The sequence below is a fragment of the Muntiacus reevesi genome, chromosome 2, assembly GCF_963930625.1.
Source record: "Muntiacus reevesi chromosome 2, mMunRee1.1, whole genome shotgun sequence".
Taxonomy (NCBI): Eukaryota; Metazoa; Chordata; class Mammalia; order Artiodactyla; family Cervidae; genus Muntiacus; species Muntiacus reevesi.
The window spans coordinates 280,432,749-280,459,953 of record NC_089250.1 but is presented as its reverse complement, the minus strand read 5'-3'; the positions used below and the strand labels follow the sequence as shown (position 1 = coordinate 280,459,953).

The window sequence follows — 27,205 nt, the reverse complement described above, 5'->3', positions numbered from 1 at the left end:
CTGACCTGCTGCATTTCTGGCCACGGCACACTCTGGGCCCACCTCACCACATCAGAATGTCCACAGCCTGCTCTCAGAGCTGACAGGGAGCAGGATCTCAAACCTGCCTCAGAGGCGAGGCAGTGCTGGAGCGCTGGCTGGGGAGAGGGGCTGGAGGGGCTCAGGCTGGCCAGGCAGCCGGCGCGTCTCCTCACCTCCAGACCCCAGACGGGGCTCCACACACAGAACCCAGAGAGGGTCTTCTAAACCACCAGTCAGCCCTCACAAAAGCTTTTACAGGAACGTTCACGGTAGCACTATCCAATAGAACCAAAAAGCAGAAATAACCCAGTGTGCTCCGCCAACCAAAGGTGGTCCATCCACATGACGGAACTGATTCAGCGATGGAGAAGAATGAAGTACTGAAGCAAAGTACAGCATGACTGAACCTTGAAAGCAAGATGCTCCTTGAAAGAAGCTAGACACACGCAAACTATTGCGTGCTAAAATAAGTTACGAGGACATTTTGTACAACAGAGGGTATTTACACAGTATTTTATAATTGTAGGAGTACAGCCTTTACAAATTGTGAATCACTATACTGTACACCTGTATTTATGTAAGATGTTGTACATCAACTACATTTCAAGAAAAAACAAAAGCTAGACACCAAAGGCCATGTTACAAGATTCCACTTAAATGGAATATCCAGAATATGCAAATTCCCAGACAGAAAGTGGATTAGTGACTGCCAGGGGCTGGGCGGGATGAGGTGATGAGAGACTACTGTCATTTAATGAGAAACACGTACGTGGTCTTCATCCCTGGGCCCGGCACACAGCTCCTAACACCCTTGGAATTTCCTTAGTGAGGGGGTTAGGACTGTCTTTTGTTAATTGTAATAAATTCCCCTCAACCGTGAGTTTATGCTGAGAGGCAACTCTTGACGGGCCCTCAACAACTTCAGGATGGGATGCTTCAGCCCCTCTCCCCTGACGCCTGCCTGTTCACTTATATCCTTTCTACTATCGTTTATAAAACACAGTAAACGTGAGCAGTGACTTCCGGAGTTCTGTGGGCTGTTACAGCACACTACGGAACCTAAGCGGGGGGCCCCGGGAACCCCTGATTTACAGCCAGTCAGTCCGAAGGATGGGAGGCCGACTTGTGACCCACGTCTGAAGAGAAGCCAGTCCTATAGGACTGAGTTCCTAAGCTGTGGGATCTGCACCAACTCCAGGGAAGGCGGGTCAGAACTGGACTGAATTAGGACACCCATCTAGTGTCAGAAGAGGTGGAGAATCGGTTGTTGACATGGAAAAAACCCACACATTTGGCATCAAGAGTGTTCTATGGGTAGAAACAAACCAGAGTACCGCTAGTGGATGATTTCTGGGGAGCTGCAGTGTTCTGGAACTAGATAGTGGTGATGGATGTACAATCTGTGAACATGCTCAAAACCAGACAACTGTGCATTTCACATGGGTCAATTTTATGGCAAGCTTGGGACCAGGCAGCTAGAAGGGAGCTGGCCAGGTGGATGAGAGTTACCTCAGAGCCGGGGGAAGGAAGGCTACTGGCTGGGGCTGAAGAGGTCAGACAGGGCCCACGCCCAGAGGAGACAGCGTACGTGGCAATCCCGTCACGGGTGGGGGGCCCCACCGTGTGTGCAGGGACCACAGACTCCCTGCAGACGCTGTCAGAGGCTTTCAGAAGGGGAGTGGACTGCGGATAGGGCTGCTTATGTTTCCCGTGGCCAGAGCCCACTTGCTTCAAAATGTAGTCAGGGTACCCGCACACCGGCCCAGGGGCTGATGACAATTTAACCCTACCCCAAGCCGTGGGGCAGCTGGGGTGTCCCCCTCCTCAATGACAACATTGGGAGCTGGAGAAGGCGGACAAATGGGACTGGCGCCACTCTTCCCAGCTCCCTCAGCCCTCGCATGGAGCATGGACATGGCGTCCAAAGCTGCTGCAGCCTTGCCCAGCCCGGGGAAGGCCAGGAGAATCAGGACCACCAGCCCCCGCAGTGCGGGAATGCCGAGCCAGCACCAGCAATGGTCTCGCCGGCTCCGCTCTGTGAGAAGCCTGCGCTCCCGTGTTGACGCTCTAGGCCAGCTGTCAGGTATTCACGGCTCCCAGGAGAACAGGAGAAGCACGTAGGGAACAAATGCACAGACCGTGGACGTGCAAGAATGAAACGGAGAAGGTGAAGGGCAGGTTCACACTCAGAAACTATTCTGTGGGTAGGGCACGCCGCACGCTGCCGGGAAAGGAGGCAGCGGTGGAGTCTGGCCGCTCGAGCAGAGCCGGTGTCTCTGAGCTCGGAGAAGGCGGGGCACGGGTGAGGGGACCCCGGAGCACCTGGAGCACTGCAGGTGGGGGGCGAAGGACAGGGGCCCAAGCCCCTGTGGGGAAAGGGCTGCAGGGCAGCCCAAGGCAGCTGTCCCAGGAGGACCAGCTCTCAAGGCCAGCCTCTAGCTTGGTCGGGGAACTTGGATTTGGGGGCACTGCCCTGAACCAAACTGGAAAGAGTCACTCACTGTGGCTTAGGGCGAACACCTGCTTTCTCCTGGGAGTCTGGGTCGTGGTCTGTGCCAGGTGGAGGATGCCCACATGACCAGCCCCCAATCAACCCCTGGCACAGAGCCTACAGCAAGCCTGCCTACTAGCCAACGCCTCTCACGAACTGTCACAGCGCACTGCCGGGGGACTGAGGTGGTCCAGGGTGGGATCTGGCCCCCCTGACTGGCCTCTTCCCTTTGCTGACTTTCCTCTGGGGACCCCGACACATCACCCCTTCCAAGCGGCATAGCCACTGCTATCAGGGCTCCCATTTGGCGGGCTCTCACCTGGACGGCAGCCCTGGGCGAGTCCTCCCTCCGCCACCCACAGCTCAGCCCCCTGCTCCAGTTGCGAGATGACATCTGGTTTGGGAAGCTCAGGCCCTGGAAACAGAGAAAGACAAAGGCAGTGTGTGGGTCTGCTCCGGAGAAGATGAGAACCAGCCCAGGCTCCAGACCGAGACTCCTGACCATCAGGGGCCCGTGCATCTCATAAGGTTCTGCATCGGGACACACAAGGGCAGAGCCTCCAACCCACGTGTCCCATAGGAGTGAGAATTCAAGCTCTGTGACCTCCAGCCCAAGTCAAGTCGTCACACAAGAGGCCCGCTGACCCACAACCCATGACGAGTAAGTCAGCGCAGGAATCTGGTCAGCAGCAGGGGAAGAGGCCTCACCCACAGAGAGCAGGTGCCCGAAGGTCTCCAGCATCACGTCTCGGTACAGGGTCCTCTGGGCCGGGCCCAGCTGCCCCCACTCCTCCTGGGTGAAGTCCACGGCCACGTCCCGGAAAGTCACCGGCTCCTGAAACATCACACACACTCCGTCACCCGGACTGTCCCCATCAGTGTCCTCAGGATTGGGGGGGGGGAAGGCCAAGGCAAGCAGGCCAGTGTCCAGGGAGTGTGTCCCGAGCAACGCGAGTCAGCTCTCCCGGGCCCTGCTGGGCTCCCGCCTGGGGTGGGCTGTACGGCCAGGACGCGAGAAGGCATCCGGGCAAGAGCAAAGCCAACCAGCCCACAACCAACCCTGGACAGGCGCAGGTGCTGACAGAGACCAGTCTAACCTGTGACTTGCAGATCTGTGGGCTAAAGAAACTGACTGTTGAGTCTAAGCCACTATATTTTGGGACAGTCTATTATGCAACAACGGCTAACTGACACACCTCAGAGTCAAAGCAAGGCTTACCCTCCTCCCTGAAAAGAGGGGTGTGCAGTGGGAGTCAGAAATTCACTGGCCTTCAGGGACAGGGCAGGCTCACAAGTGACTGAAGTGGGTTCATGGAAGAGCCTGTGAGGGTACTTAACTATGAGGGGTGGCACAGGAAGTGACGGTGATATGCGCCCTGTCTGAAGGGGCAGCTCGGGCTCAGAACCAATCCACTGTGGCGAAATACATGCCCCACGTGGTCAGAATGCCCAGTTTCTGGTGAGAAACTGAAAATTAGGCCACATTTTGAGGGGAAAACTTTTAGTCCCATGTAAAAGAATAAAGTTAAGTCTCCTATCTCATGCCACATATAAAATTTAACTCAAATGGATCAAAGGCATAAATACAAGAGTTAAAACTATTAACCTCTTAACATATGGCTAAGTTTTTATAACTGTATTTGACAAAGGATTCTTAGATATAATAGCAAAAGAACAAGCAATAAAGTAAAAAAAATAAGTAAACTGGACTTCATCAAAATTAAAACCTTTTTGTTTCTAAGGGACATTAACAAGAAAGTGAAAAGACACTTGTATGATGGGAGGTGATGACTGCAGATCATCTCTCTCATAAGTGACTTGTATCCCGAAGATATAGAGAACTCATAAGACTTAATAATGAAGACAATCCAATAAATGAGCAAAGACTCTAAACAGGTATTTCTTCGAGAAGATATAAGAGAAAACATACAAACAGCTAACAAGCACCTGCAAAGATGCTGAAGGTCATTCACCACCAGGGAAATGCAAGTCAAAGTCACATAAAAAGACTTCAATTATCAGGTGCTACTTCCTTTAAGAAAAACACATTTAGATTTTTAAATATTTAAGAAATTATAGTACAGGTGGCATGTGGTTCGAACAAAAATTGTGCAGCAAATCTACAGAACCCTTTGGTTGGGACCAAGGTCTCTGCTCCTGTCCCCGCATCCTCACTGCCCACTCTGACGGTCCTCCAGCCCTGAAAACACACTCCCTGTGCCTCTAGCCTCCACTACCTGCTCTGCACGCAGTGCCAGTGACACGGCCGGGCCCGCTGCGGTCTGCTCTGTCTAGGCCACAGACGTCTCAGCAGCATCACATGACTCCCACGTGTCTCCTCCTGGAATCTCAGCAGAAGCCCACTCCCCGCTGTCTCTGAGCCTCCCCGCTGCTCCACTGCAGCCCCCTGCAGCCCTCCTCCTGGTCTCCTGCTCTGCGCTGCGGGGCCCGGCTGGATCGGCTCCGTCAGACCTGCTCCTTCCACACACCCTCCCCCAGCGAAGCAGGCCACCCCGGCGTCGGCCAGAACCCAGTCACTGGACCCCACCCTGGGCGTTGGCTAGCTCTCAGTGTCTGACTCCCACCCGGCAATGCCTGAATGTATTTTTCAAACCCATGCCATTCCTGCTTAGAGCATTCACATAGCTCCTTCCTTTAGATAAAGGATGACCCCCTTTAGCCTGGCTATGGGTAGCTAAAAAATGGCCCCCATTCAGGTCCTAGTTCTTGGAACCTGTGAATATTATCATAAATGGCAAAAAGGACTCTGTGGATGTGATTAAGGGTTTTAAAAATAGAGATTATCCTGGACTATCCAGGTGGTCCTTAAACTCAATCACAGGTGTCCTTCTGAAGGGAAGGTACTGGGAGACTGAACTAGAGGAGGCAGACGATAATGTGACCACTAAAGCAAAATGAAGGTGGACAAAGAGCCCTGAGCCAAGGGATGCAAGGTCTGTGGCTCTAACAGCTGAAGAAGGCAACGTGAGACCAGCAGAGAGCCCTGACAGGAAAGGTGCATCTGCCCACGCCGGATCGCAGTCCAGGGAAAGTGATTGCAGACTCTTGACCTCCAGAACCCCAAGAATCAACATATTAATATATATTTCAAACCATCACATTTGTAATAATCTGTTATGGCAGCCAAAGGATGCCAACACACTGGACCTCAAAGCCCTCTGCAAAGCCCTCGCCTCCTGGGGTGGCTGGCCTCCAAGATGGCCCCAGTGATCCCCAGCCCTTGTGGAGCTTCCTCCTATACTGAGCAGATCTGACTTATGTAGCTGATTCGGTAATTCAGAGAGTGAATGCTGAGCCCAGGTCACAGGACACTGTGGCTTCCACCGAGCCCTCTCTTGGATCACTCCCTTTGTGGGAAGCTAGGTGTCATGATGTGGGAATGCCCAGACAGCTCCAGAGAGAGTCCCACATCAGAAGGAACAGTGGCCTCCTGCCAAGTGTGATGAATGAGCCACCCTGTGGGTGATCCGCCAGCCCCAGTCAAGTCTCAGGTGACAGCAGTCCAGGCTGACATCTTGACTGTCATGAACCCAGGCCAGAACCACCAGCTAAGTCATTCCAGAATTCCTATCGCCAGAAACTGAGGTAATATTTATTGTTGCTTTAGGCCACTATGTTTTTTCATTATTTGTTACACAGCAACAGATAACAAACACACTCTCTCTTAAGCCTCTCACTGCTGACAGATTCTCTCCTTGACTGAACTTGAGTCTGGTTCACAACCCTGTTCTCAAATAAGCTTTGACCTTTGGGCTTCTGTGTCCATTTCTGCATCATTCAGTTTTATCAAAAATCTGGTCCCATCGGTTTCTTGGGTCCCACTGGTCCCAAGAATCCTACCCTCCATATCTGATCACTCTTGATACCTTTTCAAAGTCCTCATCTCCCACAGTCCTCCAAGTAACATCCCATCATTTGGCCTGCTTCAGCAAGAACCCTGTTTTAGGTCAGTTTAGCAAGATATGCAGATGACACCACTCTAATGACAGAAAGTAAAGAGGAACTAAGGAGTTTCTTGATGAGGGTGAAAGAGGAGAGTGGAAAAGCTGGCTTAAAGCTCAACATTCAGAAAACTAAGATCATGGCATCTGGTCCCATCACTTCATGGCAAATAGATGAGGAAACAATGGAAACGGTGACAGACTTTATTTTCTTGGGCTCCAAAATCACTGCAGAGGGTAACTGCAACCTTGAAATTTTTAAAAGATGCTTGCTCCCTCAAAGGAAAGCTATGACAAACCTAGACAGCATATTAAAAAGCAGAGACATCACTTTGCCAACAAACGTCCATAGAGTCAAGTGAAAGTATTAGTCACTCAGCCATGTCCGAGTCTTTGTGACCCCATGGACTGTAGCCCACCAGGCTCCTCTGTCAGGAGTTCTCTTGAATTCTCTCAAGAATTCTCCAGGCAAGAATACTGGAGTGGGCTGCCATTTCCTTCTCCAGGGGATCTTCCCCACTTGGGGATGGAACCTGGATCTCCTGCATTGTGAAGAGACTCTTTACCAGTAGTAATGTATGGATGAACCATAAAGAAGGCTGAGTGCCAAAGAATTGATGCTTTTGAATTGTGGTGCTGGAGAAGACTATTGAGAGTCCCATGGACTGCAAGGAGACCAAATCAGTCAATCCTAAAGGAAACCAACCCTGAATATTCATTGGAAGAACTGATACTGAAGCTCCCAATACTTCGGCCACCTGATGCAAAGAGCCAACTCATTGGAAAAGACCCTGATGCTGGGAAGGATTGAAGGCAAGAGGAGAAGGGGGTGACAGAGGATGAGATGGTTGGATGGCATCACCACCTCAATGGACATGAGTTTGAGCAAACTCTGGGAGATAGTGAAGGTCAGGGAAGCCTGGTGTGCTGCAGTCCATGGGGTTGCAAACAGTCAAGACAACAACCAAAAATTACCTCTGCCCCCACTATAAAAATACCCACGTTTGCTTGTATTCACAGTTGAGCCCAGTTCTATACTGAAGTCTCTTTTCCCCTATTGCAACTGTCCCCAAAGAACACCTGTTTTTTACTGCTTTAACTAAGGCCCAGCTCTGACACTCTTTGACACTGCTCGCTCCCTGCCCCTTCTCCGGGATCCACAGCAAAAGCAAACAAAAACGTGGCTGCATCTCTCACACATTTACAACAGTCTCTGAACATGTGCACACGTAGGATCATCAAGAGTCTCACTGTGCACACCAAATCTGAAATAAATGTAAAAGTCGACAGGCAAGGACAGAAGGAAACAAAGTCTGGAACTTAAGGAATTGTACATTTCTTTTGGTTCCTGCCACGTGGAGTCAGCACTGTATGGAGAACACGGGCAGCAGCCACTTTGTCTAGAAGGGCCGGAGCTTTCAAACAGGCGCCTTCCCAGATGCCCTTGGAGCCTGCTCTGAACTGAGTCCCCGACAGCCCGGCAGGGGTCAGACCCTGATAGTCGCTCCCGCCCCAGTAACGCGGTGTATTCCCACCCAGGAGGAGGTGCCAGGGGTTTCGGGGAGCGGGACTAGGTGGGTGTCGGTTGACTCCGCACGTTGAAGCATCTCTATTCCAGCTCCTAAGGCCGTCCTCACGGTGGACGGCCTTCGGGGCGGAGGGCAGGGTATCGGTGGGGGGCCAGCCTGAGTGCTCGGAACTAACCCAAGTCCTCTCCCTGAACGCAAAGGCCGGAGGCCAGGGGGACACGCACTCAGGGACGGGAAGGCCCGGGTTCGAATCCCGACGCCCCCCCTCACCAGCTGGGCATGTCAGCGCACGCCAGCCTGGTCTTCAGTCTCCCCGTCTGTCCAGGGGACAAGGCCCGACCCTGCCCATCGTGCGCTGTGAGGGCTAAAGGGGCGGCAGCCGGGCCGGGGCCCGCTGCCATCGCTGTTATTGCCACTATTATTGTTCCGCCGTACCTGGAGCCGTTCCGCCGCCGGCCCCGTAGCCATTGCCAGTGCCGCCGCTTCCTCCTCGGGCTCCATCCTAGGCTGACAGGTAGAGGACTGGTGCCCGAGGCGACCCTCAACACGACAGGAGTCCCCGCCACAAGAACCGCAAGACTCACCGCCCGCTGGACAATGGCGGCCGCGCAGGGGAAGCCGCAACTACAGCTCCCAGAAGGCCGTGCGGCACGCCGCAGCCCCGGCCAATTAAAGTTGCCCTTCGTCGAGCCCTCAGCCAATGGGAGTCCGCTGGCTTCGGGCCAACGGGCGCTTCCTCCTCTCTTGCCCTGCGGCCAATAGGAGCCTCCTTCCTCCGGCCTCCGGGCACTGCAGGCGCTCGCCGCGCAGAGCCGCGGGCCTGAGCGGGCGGGATTCCTCTCCCCGTCCCTGCTGTGCTGCGGGTCCTCGTCGTGGGCAAGTCCTTCTCCCAGTCCAGCCGTTACGCAGCCTTCGCCCTCGCAGCCCTGCCTCCAAATGCCAGTCTGCGCCCCGGGTCCCCTCCTCCAAATGCAGTCAGCGCCCCGCGGCCCCTCCTCCAAATGCCAGTCTGCGCCCCGGGTCCCCTCCTCCAAGTGCAGTCAGCGCCCCGCGGCCCCTCCTCCAAATGCCAGTCTGCGCCCCGGGTCCCCTCCTCCAAGTGCCAGTCTGCGCCCCGCGGCCCCCGTTCCAAATGCCAGTCTGTGCCCCGCGGCCCCTCCTCCAAATGCCAGTCTGCGCCCCGGGTCCCCTCCTCCAAGTGCAGTCTGCGCCCCGCGGCCCCCCTTCCAAATGCCAGTCTGCGCCCCGGGTCCCCTCCTCCAAATGCCAGTCTGCGCCCCGGGTCCCCTCCTCCAAATGCAGTCTGCGCCCCGCGGCCCCCCTTCCAAATGCCAGTCTGCGCCCCGGGTCCCCTCCTCCAAATGCAGTCTGCGCCCCGCGGCCCCCCTTCCAAATGCCAGTCTGCGCCCCGGGTCCCCTCCTCCAAATGCCAGTCTGCGCCCCGCGGCCTCCCTTCCAAATGCCAGTCTGCGCCCCGGGTCCCCTCCTCCAAATGCAGTCTGCGCCCCGCGGCCCCCCTTCCAAATGCCAGTCTGCGCCCCGGGTCCCCTCCTCCAAGTGCAGTCAGCGCCCCGCGGCCCCTCCTCCAAATGCCAGTCTGCGCCCCGGGTCCCCTCCTCCAAGTGCAGTCTGCGCCCCGCGGCCCCCCTTCCAAATGCCAGTCTGCGCCCCGCGGCCCCTCCTCCAAATGCCAGTCTGCGCCCCGGGTCCCCTCCTCCAAGTGCAGTCTGCGCCCCGCGGCCCCCCTTCCAAATGCCAGTCTGCGCCCCGCGGCCCCCCTTCCAAATGCCAGTCTGCGCCCCGCGGCCCCCCTTCCAAATGCCAGTCTGCGCCCCGCGGCCCCCCTTCCAAATGCCAGTCTGCGCCCCGCGGCCCCCCTTCCAAATGCCAGTCTGCGCCCCGGGTCCCCTCCTCCAAGTGCAGTCTGCGCCCCGCGGCCCCTCTTCCAAATGCCAGTCGGCAACCTGGATTGCCACAGCCCTTGCAATCCGGGGTCTGCTCGTCCTAGCTGCAAACACAGAGGAGGAGGCCCGGGGCTTTCCTAGTTTCTTTCTGGATTGTATACTATCGTTGTGCTCAAAATATCTCTATGCTTCAGAATAACACGAACGTTTAAACGTTTGTTAGTGGAAACGTTTTGAGGAGCCGTTGCCCAGAGCGGGCACCGCTCGAGATCTGAAAGCTGATCTTGTTCTGTTTCTCGACTGGGTGTTTCCCTTGCCATGGGTCATATCCGTGAGTTTGTTAGAGTCTGTTACTAGAAAAGAAGGAAAAAGCAGATGTTCACTGGGATGCAATTAAAATAAGAATATTTACTTGACCATTTACTGTATGCTAGGCACCACGCATAGCAAGCAGAGAACAGAGGTACTTGCCTGCCCTCACAGGGGTGCTGGTGTAGTGGGGAGGGACAGACTAGAAAGCACAAACATGACAAAGGGGTGAACAGCCACGGTCACTGCAGGGATGGGGCAGCCGGCCTCCAAGAGGCCTGAGGTTTCTGCACTCTCTCTGGCTCCTCTGTTTTCTTCCCTTGAATATCCACTCATCCAGTGACCCCTCTGCTCTACATCAGGAGCCCCCTGCAACCCCATCTGGGGCCCAACCCCGCAAGGTCTGTGGTACCAGGAGGGACATGTGATCAAGCATCTTCATACACCACAGCAGGTGGCTGTGGAAACGACAAATCAAGCAGCCTCCAAGGAGACCAAATCTGGCCTCCATCGGGAACCCAGCAAAATTTCCTGGCAGTATCCCTTTCTCTACAGTCAAAAACTGATAAGATGGTTAGATAGCATCACTGACTCAAAGGACATGAATTTAAGCAAACACTAGGAGATAGTGGAGGATGGAGGAGACTGGCGTGCTGCAATCTACGGGGTCGCAGAGCATGACTGGGTGACTGAACAGTCACTGACTTTCCTCCTGGTCCTGTTGAATCTTGGATGCATGATGTTTTCCTATTACTTTAACTGTTTCTTTTCTATGACTTGTAGTTTTGTTTTCTCCTTGATTATAAGTGTTAGTCTCTCAGTCGTGTCCAACTCTCTGCCGCATGGACGGTAGCCTGCCAGGCTCCTCTGTCCATGGAATTCTCCAGACAAGGGTAGTGGAGTGAGTAGCCATTCATTTCCAGGGGATCTTCCCGACCCAGGGATCAAATCCAGGCCTCCTGCATGACAGGCAGATTCTTTACCATCTGAGCCACTAGGGAGCCCTGATTATAATCTAGGGTTTTGTCTATTGAAGTAGTCCTCAAAGTGTGGACTGGAGACAACCTGGGAGGTTCCTGAGATCCTTTCCACGAGTCAGTGAGTTCCAAACTAAGTTCATAGTAATACCTCCCCCATTCCCACTTCTCACAAATGTATGGAGGTTTTTTCTTAAGCTTCTGAATGAGCAATATTGGGACTGATTGAAGATGTCAAACAAAGCTGGATATTGGTTAACTTGGTGAAAACAGATTTTATTCAGTAACTGCTGACAAGAGGCAATAACTGAGCTCCATTTGAATATGTACAGACATGATTGGGCTTTTTAAAAAAAAATTTATTTATTTGTTTATGGCTGTGCTGAATCTTCCCTGCTGTGAGGGCTTTTCTCTAGTTGCGGTGGGCAGGGGCTGCTCTTCGTTGGGTGAGGAAGGTCCTCATTGCCGAAGCTTCTCTTCTTCCAGAGCACAGGCTACAGGCATGAGGGCTTCAGTAGTTGCGGCTTCTGGGCTCTAGACCGCAGGCTCAGTAGTTGTGATGGGGGCTTAGTTACTCCATAGCATAGAGGATTTTCCCGGGCTAGGGACTGAACACGTGTTTCCTTCTTTGGCAGGACGATTCTTTTTTTTTTTTTTTTTTGGCAGGATGATTCTTTACACTGAGCTACCAGGGAAGCCTGAGACTGGGCAATTGAAAGGGAGAATGAGGAAATCAAAAAGGGGAGTGTGGGGGCTCACGTGAAAAATTACAAAGAGTTGTTCAGTGTCAATGTGATTCGGTCAGCTGCATCTGCTGAGGGACATTCTTGAAGTTAGGATTCCGTCCTCTTGGAGACTAGAGACAGGCCCCATCCTTCCTGATGGTTGCATTTCTAAGGAGTGACCTTCAGGTCATTGAGAAAGACATTTCTGAGTTAAAGGAGATACAAATGCATCTCAAAGGGGCAGAGAAAGGTTGAAAACTGCAAGCCCTTTTGCCTCAGTGTTCTAAGGTGGCCCAGTGGTAAAGAATCTGCCTGCCAGTGCAGGAGACACAGGTTTGCCCCTTGGGTCGGGAAGATGCCCTGGAATAGGAACTGGGAAACCACTCCAGTATTCTCGCCTGGGAAATCCCACGGACAGAGGAGACCGGGGGGCTACGGTCCAGAGGGTCGCAGAGTCGGACACGACTGACCACACAGGCCTGCTAAGAAAGGGAAGTCGGGAGACTATTCTCAGGTAATGGCTGGAAAAAAACTGTAAATTCTTTTAGCAGAATTTCTCAAGAAGACATTATAATGACAGGTTGGGATCTTCCTAGTGACATAGCCTTATGCTGTTAGAAGTCATGGTAGACTGTGGTTGTCTCTTAATACAAGCATTTGGACTGAGTTCTCTCTCCCAGCGCCTCTTGGCACTGCGAGGCTTGTGGGACTTTTAGTTCCCCATTAGAGATCAAACCTGGGCCCTTGGCAGCGAGAGCATGCAGTCCTACCACTGGACTGCCAGGGGATTACCTAGACTGAGTTCTTATTTGCTGAGAGTTCTGCAATTCTCAAAGGCATAAGTAGTTATGGAAATTCAGATGCCTTCACTCAGACCAAACAGTAAAGAGATTTGCAAAAATAAAAAGCAGTTTCCTACCTTGCTAGCCGGGTGATCTTGAGCAGGTTTTTGCACCTCTCTTAGCCTCAGATACCTCAATTGTAATGTTAGCTACCTCAGAGGGTTGTGATGAGGGTTAAATAAGTTAATGATACATGCAAAGTGCTTACCACAAGCCTAGCACAAAGTCAGCTTGATATATACTTTCTCCTGGTACAGAGCAGTTGATATGTAGTACTCCTGCTATGAGGTATATGTGTGATACGTGAGATGTATGTGTGCAATACGTGATTTGTGGTGGTGACTGGGATCCCCCATGCTGCCAGGGAAAGGCTCCTGCCAAGAGGTGGCCAGACGGAGAATCCTCCAGTGTGGATGGATGAAGAGGCCATTTTCCAACGGGAATGGCTGGATGGGGGCCTCAGTGTGTGGTGAGCACAAGGTGGCCCCTCCTCGCTGACTCTGAGCCCAGCATTATGTGGAGGGTTTCCGCGTGTGCAGAAGACACAGTAACCACTCTTGAGTTATCTACATCTCCCCCACCCTCAGCTAGAGGGCTTTTCCTGCCCGCATATCTCATGTCTGAGAAGAGCGAGGCATGGCTCGGTGATATGAGAGAAGCTTCGTTTCTCTTCTAGAGATGAAGGGGAAACATGATGCAGCATGAGTTCTGCTGATAACTCGAGCTGGACATCATTCAGAATGCTTAGTATTAACACATACATTTGCATTTTATATTCAGGGTGTCTAAGGAGGAAAAAACGCAGCATCATTGGCAACTAGGCTTGGAGCAGCACAAATGGGATTTATGTCTACATGATGGAGTCACTGCTGAAGAACGTCAGGGCTGGGATCCGATCTGTTTCTGGAAACCAATCTCAAGCGGGAATTGTATGAATCACACGCGACATCCACGTGTGCAGACAGAGCTGCAGTTGATTTATTTTGGTTGCACTGGGTCTTCAATGCTGTTCGCAAGCTTTTCTCAGGTTGAGGCAAGTGGGGCATACTCTCTAGTTGTGGTCCAGGGAGTTCTCACTGCAGTGGCTTCTCTTGTTGAGGAGCATGGCTCTAGGGTGCATGGGCTTAGTTAGCTGCCCCACAGCATGTGGGATCCTCCCGGGTCAGGGGTCAAATAGGTGTCTCCTGCACTGCAAGGCGGATTCTTAGCTGGACCACCAGGGAAGCCCCCAGAGCTGCAGTTTAAACAGTTTAATGGAACAGATACTGTAAATATCACTTAACTGTGATTGACACAGCAGGCCTGAGGCTGCAAGCCTGTGTGCAAGCCTGAACTTCCCAGGTAGTGCTAGTGATAAAGAACCCGCCAGCCAAGGCAGGAGATGTAAGAGATGTGGGTTCAATCCCTGGGTTGGGAAGATCCCTCGGAGGAGGGCATGGCAACCCACTCCAGTGTTCTTGCCTGGAGAATCCCATGGACAGAGGAGCCTGGTGGGCGACAGTCCATGGGGTCGCAAAGTCGCATGTGGTTGAGTGACTCAGCACACACGCAGCACTTGTGCAAGCCTGATCTCTGGCTGGCACTCGGGAACTTGGCCTTTGGTGTTGTCTGTACTGCACCTATACTGTGGAGACAATGTTGTTCACGCTGAGCATCTGCTGGCCTCCTGGAGGTCTGGATCATGGTACCTGCTGGGCAGGTGTCTGTTTGCCTGGTGCCTGTGTGCTTTGTATGACCCCTCAAGGGAAGCACAGTGTTGAGAGCTGCACACGGATTCACCCAGACTTCGCCTGCCTTTTCCCTTATGATCCAGCTTCGTGTGCATCCCTGTAACACCACTGCCCTAAGTCTCAGCCGTGAGTGCAACTATATGCTGAGTCTCATGAATTCCTCTAGAAAATCTCCTGCTGTGGGAATGGCCCTGTGGACCCGCAACAGTTCCACTGCTGGTTTTATCAAAAATATATTCAGCAAAATTTTGATATCTCTGTGTTTAAAAGCAGGAAGAATGGGCTTCTGTTAGGAGCCCCTGGGTCATATGTAACATAGGTGTGGCATTTTGCGTTTGTGTTAGTTTCTCAGTCGTGTCTGCCTCTTTGTGACCCCATGGACTGTAGTCTGCCAGGCTCCTCTGTCCATGGAACTCTCCAGGCAATAAGATTGAAGTGGACGGCCATTCCCTTCTTGAGGGGATCCTCCAACCAAGGGATTGAACCTGGGTCTCCTGTGTTTGTGTGCTCAGTCACTAAGTCGCATCCGACTCCCTGTAACCCATGGACTGAGGCCCACCAGGTTGACTCTGTCCATGGGATTTCCTAGGCAAGAATACCGGAGTGGGTTGCCATTTCCTCTTATATTTAGGGGATTTTTAAAAAGCCACAAATCTAAGTGAAACCAATGAAAATAAAATAGATATATGGATATACAATTGTGAGATTATTCTTTACAATATGTTGAGTCCAGGGACCTCTCTGATGGTCCAGTGCTCCCAATGCAAAGGCCTGGGTTGAGGATCTATATCCCATATGCTGCAATTAAAATTTTGCATGCCGCAACTTAGAAAAAATAAAGACCCCATATGTCGCAATGAATACCAAATATCTCACCTAATGCAACTAAAATATAGTGCAGCCAAATAATTAGTTAATTTAAAAGACTGGCCCAGCAAGCTGTAATTCTGACACTTCCTTTCATGTGTGTCTTATGCATGTTCCAATTTGGAACCACTGGCCTCTGGGTATGAGAACCATTTGAGAAGACAGGTCTCAGATTCCTGTCACGTGAGCCCACTGTTTGGCCCCTGAAGAGTGTCTGGTTTGACTTATGAAAGGGTGAAACCCTTCCCAGAACAGGACCGGAAGCACTCGTGTGTACACAGCAGCTGCTGTCCTTCCATTCCTCGCCGCCCCCAACAGGCATCGTTGTGTGATTCCCAGGGGGGCTGGACAGAGGAGCCTGGGGTGCTGCAGTCCATGGGGTTGCAAAGAGTCGGACATGACTTAGCGACTAAATAACAACAACGAGAAAAGGCAAAGAAAAGCTCCCCAGATGGGTGGGGCTGGTTAACGGCACACTTTGCTTTGGGATGGAAAAGGGAAGAACTAAGTGATGATGAAGGTCCTTGGAATGGCAAAATAAGGAAGCCCTTGTTCTGAAGCACAATAGAGCAGATTCCCTAGTCCCTCAGAATTTTTTTCCCCTTTGTCAGAACATAACTCATTCTCTACTATATTTTTTTTTTTTTTTTTTTTTTTTTGCTGGCCCACAGCCAGATACTTAAGAGGAGAAAATCTGGAGTTTCACAGACAGTCCTTCAATGAACCCTACTTTCCTGCTACACTCTGCCGGGGCGGCTGTGACCTCTACTGATGCAGCCCCTCTTTACAAGTTCCTGACTTCAACCTTTCCCACTCCTCCAGGTGCTGTCACCTCACTCAAACCCGCAATTAACAGCCTCTCCTACTTGCTTCGCCATTGTGGATTTACATTTCAGCCTTTTTTATGGAGGGCTTCCCAGGTGGCTCAGTGGTCATAAAAAAAAAACAAACAAATCTGCCTGCCAACGCAGCAGCCATGGGTTTGATCCCTGGGTCAGGAAGATCCCCTGCAGAAGCAAATGGCAACTCACTCCAGTAGTCTTGCCTGGAAAACCCCAAGGACAGAGGAGCTTGGTGGGTTACAATCCACAGGGTTGCAAGGAGTCAGACGCAACTAAGTACACACATACTTTTTTTTTTTTTTAATGTGCTGCTGAATTGACCGTAATCAACCATCTGCGTACAAATTTTTATGTGCTGTAACATTTTGTATACATACTGTTTTTGGTCCTGTTTTCACACTCATTTGACATTTTTCATATTGCTACTGACTCACTTCTGATTAGTCAACCTAATTGAGCAACAAAATCAGAGCACAACGGAGTGCCCGAAAAACTGAGTCTACTTTTAACTCCAATAAAAACCATTTTATAAAACTTCCCATCCTTAGTATTCCTTCAATTTGTGTTTTTTTAAAAAATTTATTTATTTATTTTTCAGTGGGTTTTGTCATACATTGACATGAATCAGCCATGGAGTTACATGTATTCCCCATCCCGATCCCCCCTCCCCGGTCCCTCTCCACCCGATTCCTCTGGGTCTTCCCAGCCCACCAGGCTCGAGCACTTGACTCATGCATCCCACCTGGGCTGGTGGTCTGTTTCACCACAGATAATATACATGCTGTTCCTTCGAAACATCCCACCCTCCCTTCTCTCACAGAGTTCAAAAGTCTGTTCTGTACTTGTGTCTCTTTTTCTGTTTTGCATATAGGGCTATCGTTACCATCTTTCTAAATTCCATATATATGTGTTAGTATGCTGTAATGTTCTTTATCTTTCTGGCTTACTTCACTCTGTATGATGGGCTCCAGTTTCATCCATCTCATTAGAACTGATTCAAATGAATTCTTTTTAACGGCTGAGTAATATTCCATGGTGTATACGTACCACAGCTTCCTTATCCATTCGTCTGCTGATGGGCATCTAGGTTGCTTCCATGTCCTGGCTATTATAAACAGTGCTGCGATGAACATTGGGGTGCACGTGTCTCTTTCAGATCTGGATTCCTCAGTGTGTATGCCCAGGAGTGGGATTGCTGGGTCATATGGCAGTTCAATTTCCAGTTTTTTAAGAAATCTCCACAGTTTTCCATAGTGGCTGTACTAGTTTGCATTCCCACCAACAGTGTAAGAGGGTTCCCTTTTCTCCACACCCTCTCCAGCATTTATTGCTTGTAAAAAATATGGAACGCTTCACGAATTTGCGTGTCATCCTTGCGCAGGGGCCATGCTAATCTCCTCTGTATCGTTCCAATTTTAGTATATGTGCTGCCGAAGCGAGCACCAATTTGTGTTTTTTACTGCTGGTTTACACTGAACATGGCTGGCCCCAAATTTCATCTCTAACACCATCTTCCTCATGTAATGGTTTCTTCTTAGGTGGAATGTTTGGAGCTCTGTGTCAATATTTTTGAGTTCACTATCAGTTCCAGGAATGTGTTACTGGGACAACGTCTGATTGAGACTGGGTGGCTGTTTGGACTATAAAAGATTATCTGGTGGGTACAGCTCCAGTCTGTGTTTTCTAATTCCTGCGGAGAGCTCTGACAATGTTTTTTATCAGTAGTCATATTCATAGCTTCTCGCCTAACTGCAGAAGTAAATATATTTTAGTGTACAAACAAGTCTTTCATGCTGCTTTTGAAAACTGTGGGCTCCTGAGTTTTACTGCTAGAGATTCTGATTGACTAAGCTGAGGGTAAGCTTGGTAATGTGCAGTTTCAACACATACACCCCAAACAATTCTGGTGCCTGCAGTCATTTAGACTACAGTGACAGTCATATCTTGGTCATCTGATGTCTAGTAAAGGAAGTCTGGCAGTGAGGGTTTTCATCTTGACTATTCACAGGGTTTCTTCCCTATGAGTCCTCTCATGTTGAATAAAGGATGTATTATAACTGAAAGCTTTCCCACACACATCACATTCATAGGATCTCTCCAGTATGGTTTCTCTGATGCCTAGTGAGTTGACGCCGCTGGCTAAAGGCCTCTTCACAATGTTTACATTCACAGGGTTTTTCCCCAGTGTTCGCTCGTGTTTTGTGAGGGCTGATCGATCACTGAAGGTCTTCCCCCAGTCAATGCACTCAGAGGGCTTTTCTCCAGTACGTGTCCTGATGTTCAGTAAGGTGTGACCTCTGACTGAAGGTTTTAACACACACGTTGCACTGACAGCGCTTCCCTCCAACGTGCATTCTCTGATGCAGAGTGGAGCCCTTTGGCTGAGAGCTTTTCCAGTGACTGCATTCCTAAGGTTTCTCTCCAGCACATGTTCGTTGATGCACAAGCTGAGTTCGCTGCCGAAAAGCCTTCCCACTGTCGTTACACTCATATGGTTTCTCTCCAGAATGAACTCTCTAATGTGAAAGGAAGTGAGAGCGCCCAGTGAAGCCTCTCCCACACGGATGATATTCAAATGGTTTCTCTCCAGTATGAGTTCTCTGATGTTCAATAAGGTGAGAGATCCCAGTGTAGGCTTTATCACACTGATTGCATTTATATGGCTTCTCTCCAGTGTGAATTCACAGATGCCTAAAAGTTGAGTGCTTCAAATGAAGGATTTACCACACTATATTCATATTCATAGGGCTATATTCATAGGATTTCTCTCCATTGTGAGTCCTTTTATATGTCAGAGCTCTGACTGAAAGACTTTCCACAATGAGTGTATTCCTAACTTTTAAGGCAGTGTGAATTATTTGATATACAATAAGGTTAGAGTTCCACCTGAAAGATTTTCCACATTTCCACATGACACTTATATGGTTTTTCTCCAGTGTGAGTTCACTGATGCCTAACGAGTTTGGAACTCTGGGTGAAGGATTTCCCACACTGATTCCATTCGTTGGGCTTTTCTCCCATGTGAGTTTTCTGGTGTACAACAAGGTCACAGCTCTGGCTGAGACCTTCCGCATCGAGCACATGCACAGGGCTTTTCTCCAGCGTGTTCTCTGGTGTACAGGCTGAGAGCAACAGCTGAACGATCTTGCACACGGATCACATTCATATGGCTTCTTTCCAGTCTAAATGATGTCACGGTGAGTAAAAGATGAAGCCATGTGGGAGGCATCACAGTCCTCCTCATATGTGAGGAGTGCCTCTCCAGGATGACTTATTTCAGTCTGTACAAGGAATCCATCACATTCGAACTGACTCTCCAAATGCATGGGCTGTGTTCATTAAGAGACATGCTATGATTAATGTTTCCATAGTTCTTCCATCTTTGCTGTTCTCTGCTGAAAAAATTCTATCAAGAAAACGAAAGGCGGTACCATAGTTGAAACAGTCACTACTGACAGTATAATCATTATGCTTTTTATTTCCTGTTTCAAAATCTGCAAGTTTATTCAAATAAATAATCTGCCAGAACGCTCTAGCACTTTGATGATCTTCACAGGGCTTCAGATCAGCCCAGTCTTTCTAACGATTAATGAAAACTGAGTTCTGTTTCAACGTTTTACCCTGTGAGTTGACCTTATGGAAATATGTTCTTGTAGGTAATGTCAGAGGTAGAAGGCTTAAACTCAGGTAATTTTCCTAAGCTCAGGCTAACAACTCCCACCTTGAGCAAAACGTCTCTCTGAGGTGAGTACTATTTGATTCAGACTCCTACTGGTTCTCCCCCAGCTGGTCCTGCCAAAGGTGCGTTTCTCCTAACGACACCAACCTGGGGCCCTCCTCCTGAACATGGAGTTTCATTTCCATGTGCTAAGATGGCCCTTCCACAGCAATATCCTCTTCAGACGCTGACTCTTTCAAGTGTAGTCTTCCAGTCTGAAAGAAATCCAAATGGCCTGAATTACTGGAGAAGCATTAGAAGGGGAGCGTGGGATAAAACAGACCACCAAGTATGAGAGATGTATCTCTGGGTCTGTTTCTAATCTATGAACTGTAATTTCATGCAAGATGTGAAATGGAGGGATGGCTCAGCAAACAGGAAATCAGTGTGCGTGTGAGTCCCTCAGTCGTGTCTGACTCTTTGCGACCCCATGGACTGTGGCCCGCCAGGCTCCTCTGTCTATGGATTCTCCAGACAAGAATACTGGAGTGGGTAGCCATTCCCTTCCCCCTGGGATCTTCCCAACCCAGGGATTGAACCCAGGTCTCCTGCGCTGCAAGTAGATTCTTTACAATCTGAGCCACCAGGGATGCCCAGGGATTATCTGGGTGGGCCCCAAATGTTATCACAACTGTCCTTATAAGAGGGAGGCAGAATGAGACTTGATACACACAAAGAAGACAAGCTGAACACAGAGCAGAGACTTGTAGGTGCTGGCCTGAAAGACTGAAGTGATGTGGCCACTGACCAAGGAATCCCTCCAGCCACTAGAACCTGGAAGAAAAAAGGGAACAGCTTTTCTAATGAAGCCTCCAGAGGGAGAATGGCCTGTGTGCACTGATTTCAGCCCAATGATGCTGATTGTGACTTCTAGCCTCCAGAGCTGTGGGAGGATCAATCTGTGTTGTTTTAAGTTACCCAGATGGTAATCTGTTGGAGAAGTCAGGAAACAAGGCCCTGACATGTGCCTCAACCTTATGACTCACAGTCAGTCTATTTCCTGGTGCTGGATCTTAAAATGAGACCCCAAATACCAACGATGATTTAATATTCTTAATGGACCATTTCTACCATTGCTTCAGGCTGCCCACAGAGAGAAAAAAAGGGTCGCTTTAACCATACCAGAATTAATGCCACAGACTCCCCAGAAAATTACCGGGGTCCTTGAAGCAGTGTGCTTGGCCAGTGGACTCCACCAACTCACAACTTCTGAGGTTCCATTTTCTTGGTGGTAAGCCAGGAATAAGAATGCTGAGCTAACAAGGGTTACTTTGAGGCCAAAATGAATCAGTTTGTGAGCCTCCCATGGTGTTTGGTGCATAGGGGACCACGCTATACATGGTTCTGCTGATGTCACCGCCCTTGTCACTGTCATCAGAGGGATTCCTTCATCTGTTGAAGATACTGTGCTCAGTTGCTCAGTCAGGTCTGACTCTTTGAGACCCCATGGATTGCAGCCCGTCAGGCTGTTCTGTCCATGGTATTTTCTAGGCAAGAATACTGGAGGGGATCCTCCTCCAGGGGATCTTCCCAACCCAGGGATCAAATTTGACTTTCCTGCATTGCAGGAAGATTCTTTACTGCTGAGCCATCGGTAGTAGGCCTCTAACAAAGAGTGTGACGGGCTCCCAGCTCAGGACACTCAGGTGAGTCCTCCAAGATCCCCCCTTCACTTATCACTCTGCGCACACAACTGCCCTTTTTAGGTGGGGAGCCACCCACATCCAACAATATCAAGGCCTCTGTCCAGGTTCCCATCCCTTTGTCCCACGCCTGCCAAGGAGACAAGCATCCTCCATCTGGCAAAGTATGACTTCCAGGAGGGTGTTTTCCTTGTGCCAAACACAGACCTTTTTCCGTCTTGGGGAAAGCCCTAGTCTCTGCCCAACACTCCCACAACCAACACTGTCCTCCTTCCCAAGACCCTGCTCTGCTCCTTTAGGGTGCTGCCTTGCCATCTCTGATGAGAAGAAGCTTTCAAATGAAACAACAGCCTCATGAAGGGGAGTGAAAGAGTATCTGGGGATGAAGGGGAGGAAAGGAATCTTTGCATGGCTAAGCTATGTCTAAGATATGCCTGGCTGTTGAAAAAATGGGCAAAGGAGGCTAAAATTCTACAGCAGCATCTGCATCAGAATCTTGAAATAAGGAACACAGACTGTGGGGGTCAGCCAGAAAGTAATGTCTAGGGTAGAAGAGAAGAAAGATACTGCTAGTAAACTGAATTCAGAACGATGTCATTTGAGTGCCAAGGGTAAGTAAAAGTAGGTAAGACTTCCAAGTAAGAAACAAGAGAGGCTGCGGACATGACAGTTACAGGGTAAGAAGGAGCAGGAACACATGGGATAAATCAAATGCCTCTAGGCTGGCAGAAGGTGGTGGGGTGGACATACATGCTGCTTATTGTTACGGAAAGCAGCCTCTCAGAAAGGACCATGTACTGCATGATTTCAACCATGGGACATTCTAGAAAAGTAAACTTATAGAGACAGTAAATTAATCAGTGGTTTCCAGGAGTTAGGGTGGAGGGAGGGACGAACAGGTGGAGCACAGAGGACCCTTAGGGCAGTGGAACTACTCTGTACACTACACCAGTGGATATAGAACATCACATATTTGTCCAAACCCACAAAATGTACAACACCAGAGTGGACCTAATGTAAACTATTGACCTCTGATGGTAATAATTAATTGATCTAAGTTCATCAATTGTAACAAATGTACCAATGAATGCAAGATATTAATAACAGGAGAAACTGCATGGGGAGGGTTGGCATAAAGAAACCCTGAACTTTCTGTAAGGATAAAACTGGCTCTAAAAAATAAAGTTTATCAGTTAAAACAAAATCAGTTAAAAAAAATCAGAAGCAGCCCAATTCGTCGGGGAGATGACCATGTTCTAAAATAGACTGTGGTGATAAATACACAAGCTGCAACTATATTAAGAAACTTTGCATGCTTTATACAGATGAACTGTACGGTGTGAGAATTGTTTTAATATTTTCATATAGCTCTAAGAGAAAAAAAAATTCCAATTAGGCTGACAAGCAGGGTAGGTGGTGGGCCTGTGGGATGAGGGGAGGTGGGAAAGCAGGTCCAGGAATGGGGATTTAGTAGGAACCCTTCTGGAAGGCATGGATTCTTACCACACTTGGGATCATTTCAAAGTCATGAAAATGTCCAACACTGGAATATGGACACGGTCCAACATGGAACACGGGTGGGCACCCAAATGGCAGAACAAAGACCAGCAGGAAGGGGAGGCCTGAGGAGCTGCCCCCCTGGATGTAAGTTATGATGAGGGGTTGGAGGAAAACAGGAGGCATGAGGATCTGGGAATGAGACACGGTAGCAGAGGAGTGAAGACCAAAGTGAGACGGGGACAGAAGTGAGCTCACGTGTGAGACACATGTTGACAACAGCAACAAGTGTCCTCTGTGGGCGGGCTGGGCAGAGACAGTCTGACAAGGATGAGAACATGGCTACCATGTTGGACATGAGGTGGCAGCAGAGAACACCTGAGCAAACTCCCTGCAAGCGGCTTCTCTGCTCCTTGGACTTTAACTGTTGAGCCACTGGCTTGTTCTCACCATGGGGAGGTCCCTGCTCCACTCTCCAATGGTCCTCCCCTTGCTCCAGCTGGGAGATCACATTTGGTTTCAAGAGCAGAAGTCCTGGTCAGTGGAGGAAAAACAGAGGGCTTGGTCTTCTGCTGGGAGATAGGTCCAGCTCTCACCTCTGGGGTCAGAGGTCGATGGACTAGGAGGGGCCCCCATCCTCCTGAGTAGACTCCCCACACCCTGAACCACAAGCCACAGACTTGCCCTGGAGGAGGGATAAGCAGCAATACCCAGACCTGCATCTCAAAGGGACCCATGTCCAGCACCTTCTGAGCCAGTCCAGGCATGCCTGAAATGAGCCACGCCCTGGGTCCTGCGATGGGCAGTGACTGCCTTAACCAGGGAGACCAGGTGACTACAGGCCTCGAGAGCCACCTCATGGTACACCATCATCTGGGCCAGGTCCAAATGTCCCCACTCCTCCCATGTGAAGGTCACAGCCATGTCCCTGAAGCTCACAGTTGGCTGAAACATCACTGGTGTTACCACGGAGCCCTGCTTTCTTGATGAGGAAGCTGGGGATAGGACAGCACAGGGGAGGGAGAACTCCTTGCTCAGATCAGACTCGGACCCAGGTCCAAGGTGTTTTCATTTTTCTCTGGTATCTAATCTACTGCTAGTTGCATCGGTGATCCTGATTTTCTGCTTTGGGAACAACGGGGACCCCTCTTAGAGATCTTCACCCCCAGCTTCTGTACAATATCAGATTGGAAACCAGGCAAAGAGGATGCACTAAATCAGGGGTCAGCACAGCGATGACACAAATCAGGGCTGTGGTGTGTTTCTAGGAAGCTAATGACATGAGCTCAATTGTTTCCTCGTGAATCCACATGTGAGCCATCTAAGGGTGACTTTGGCGCTTTATGGGCACACTCTCAGCTGCCCTCCTGAGTGGTCTCAGTGAGGGTCAATGGGTCAGAGTGGCTGCCTGTTTCTGGAGGCTCAGCTCTATTCGCCCTCAAGGGTCCACTGAGCAAACACCATGAAGAAGAAGTCTGAAGAGACCTGGCCCAGAGCCCCAGGTTTGGGGGATGCCTGACTCATTCATGTGGGAGCCCGTGCACTTCACCCCAAGGCACAGGGCAGCGTTACAAGAACCCTGATGTGCGCTGACCTGAGGAGGTGGGTGTTATTCCTGGATGCATTCTACAGCCACGGAGACTAAGGCAATGAGAGCAAAGGTCTCCAACTCACCCAGGATGGGATCTGCTGAAAATATGCCTCCATTTCCTCCTCATACCTGGAGATGCTGTTGTGAAGGCAGAGGTCCTCAGAAAGCAGCGCTGGGGTTGGGGGAACAATTAGGGATTTAGCCTCTACCTCAGTGCCTCCACACTCCCAAGTCCACCCCCATGCCCAAAGGCGAGAGCAACCAGTGCCAGCTGAGGACTATCCCCTGGTAAGCGAAGGGCAGGGAGGCAGGGCTCTGACCACGTGGTCCTCCTGTTCAAGGCTCTGGGGTCAGCCAAGGCGGCTGAGCTCTCTCACTGAAGAGGGTCAGTCTGCCTAGCTATGGGCCTGGGCTGTCACAGGCTCAAGGTAAATATCTTGAGGCATGTGCTGGGGTGTCTGAACCATGAACCCAAAGACACATAGCAGTACCTCAACACTCAAATAAAGGAGGAGCCAGTTTTTCCTGTCATCTCAAGATACTAAATAGAGATAAATGGAGGTAGTGTCAAAACAATTGATTGTACAATTAAAATAAAAATCTCAGTGAAACATCAGCCGGTTTCTAAAAATGGAGGTGGGGGAAGGGGACAAGGGGCATATGAAAATCCCTAGGAGGACGACTAAGGGCACTCTGTGAGGGGGTACCCAACTTCTGGACCTGCTGGGATGCTGCCCGACTAGCCAGAAGTCATACCTATTATCCCCTGCTTCCCTTAATGCTGCCATTGCTTCCCAAACTCTGCTCATCTAGTGTCCTGGCTGTAGTCACGTGACAGTCCCACTGAGACAGCCAGGCAGAAATCCCCCAGATCTTATCCCAAACCCTCCCCCATGTTTGACTCTCTCTCACTCTGTACCAAAAGCACAACCATGCTGCATGCTTGCAGGTGTGCACACACACACACACATACACCACACCTAAGGAGGCCGCTCAAGGCTCTATGTGAAGCTATCTTGTTCTGACATTCCTGTCCATCCTTGGGCAATCTCCTACTACGGGTGTCATTTTCACACTCTGGTCCTCTTCTTCCTTGTGGGAGACACCCCAGGGCGAGGGCTGGGAACACCTCCCCTCCACGGCCAGACTGCTCGCTTTCAAAGTCCTGCCTCCGCCAGCTGCCTCTGGAGGACCCTGAACAGGCCTCCTGTCTCTCGGGGCCTCATCTGCAGAAATCTGGGAGGAGAGCAGGCCTGCTTTGTGTGCTGCTGTGATGATTACAAGAGCTGCATTTACAGAGTTTAAAACTTGTGCTGACACACAGTAGGGGCCACAGCAGACTTAATTCTATTGGTTACACCTGGACATAAAACTTCTTTCCCTCATGCTGGACCTCTTTCTAGAGGCCTTTCTTTCTCCTCTTTCTAGTTCCTTTTATCCCTGCCTGTGAGGGGGTGGGGTTTCAAGTACTGCTCCAGGCCCTATGTCTAGCCCAGACCTCCCTCCCAGGGTCCCTACCATTGCCATTCTCTCCTCCATATCCAGCCATGCCTCTAAAGACTTGATGAAATAAAAATTGTATTTCATGGTAAGACAAAAACAAGACAAAAAAATTTAAACATAAACTTTTTCGTTGCTCATTTGGGCCTCCTCCCTCCCATTTAGTGTGCACGGTGCATCCGCACTAACCATCTCTGCTTAGGGGACAGACAAGCTTCCTTCTTTCTAAGGAGTCACAATGACCCACTACTTGCTTTGTACTGCAGGGCTGGATTATATCAACTGTCAGTTCCTCATCTGACACATGGCCCTTTGTCTCAAAAAACATGTAACTGTGCTTTGACCTGTAGGGTGGAAAAATTCTCTGAGCTTTCTGAAAAGCTACTTCCTGAGTTATAATCCTCAGGCTTGAGTAAAATATCCCATTTCGTTCTTAGAGCAATTACTGATTAACTTCTTCGTCCACAGACTCAAAACAGCTGATAGCGTCCAGGGTTCCGGTTCCCTCAACCTTTGCACTGCGGCCTCCATCCTGGCTCCTCACTAGAACCGGAAACTCAAGAGCCCTCCTCACACTTTCTACTCCCTCGGCACGGCCCCTCCACTAACCACCGCCGGATGCTACTATTTACTGAGGCTCTGAAACCCAAACCCCAGCCCTCGCGCTCCCGGCGATTCTCCGGGTGTGGCCTGCCCTCCACACCTCCAGTCATGTTTACCGCCCCAGCCCCTTCTCACACCGATCTTCCCGCCTGGGGCAGCGTCACCAAACAACCAACACGGGCCCCCAACACCCAGGTCCGGAGTTTGCCAGTGCTTTTTGCTCTGCCAAGACTGCCCGTAATTCTGTCCACCAGGACAACATGTACTTTCTCTTCAAGCTGAGTTAGAAACCCACGTACCAGTGGAAGAACTGTGTCCACGCGCTGGGCTCGGGAGGCCTCCGGGGCACAGGGGAGCCTCCGCGCGGCTTCCCGGGCCAGGCTCACCTGCGCCCGCGAGTATTGGCGGCACTTCCGGTAGGTGGCGGAAGTGCGCCCGCTCGGCGCGAGGAACT

The 27,205-nt window shown here is 50.5% G+C and overlaps 1 protein-coding gene, 1 long non-coding RNA gene and 1 other non-coding gene across 3 annotated transcripts in view; all 3 read right to left on the bottom strand.

The window, feature by feature from the left end:
* Positions 1-27,205, bottom strand: part of LOC136157725 (zinc finger protein 420-like) — a 79,351-nt gene that overhangs the window by 8,142 nt on the left and 44,004 nt on the right. Inside the window, exons 9-11 of the mRNA XM_065919517.1 lie at positions 8,439-8,627; positions 3,221-3,347; positions 2,832-2,927 (exon numbers count right to left, since the gene is read on the bottom strand). Of these exons, the coding sequence (XP_065775589.1) occupies positions 2,832-2,927; positions 3,221-3,347; positions 8,439-8,627 (412 nt within the window). The remainder of the gene's footprint in view (positions 1-2,831; positions 2,928-3,220; positions 3,348-8,438; positions 8,628-27,205) is intronic.
* On the bottom strand, positions 16,871-27,166 carry LOC136161877 (uncharacterized). The gene is made up of 4 exons (XR_010661783.1): positions 27,051-27,166; positions 24,732-24,820; positions 23,508-23,591; positions 16,871-20,132 (listed from the first exon to the last, which is right to left on the bottom strand). It is a non-coding gene; the product is annotated as an uncharacterized lncRNA (long non-coding RNA).
* LOC136162016 (U6 spliceosomal RNA) lies at positions 17,536-17,642 on the bottom strand. Its single transcript, XR_010661868.1, has one exon. It is a non-coding gene; the product is annotated as a U6 spliceosomal RNA (small nuclear RNA).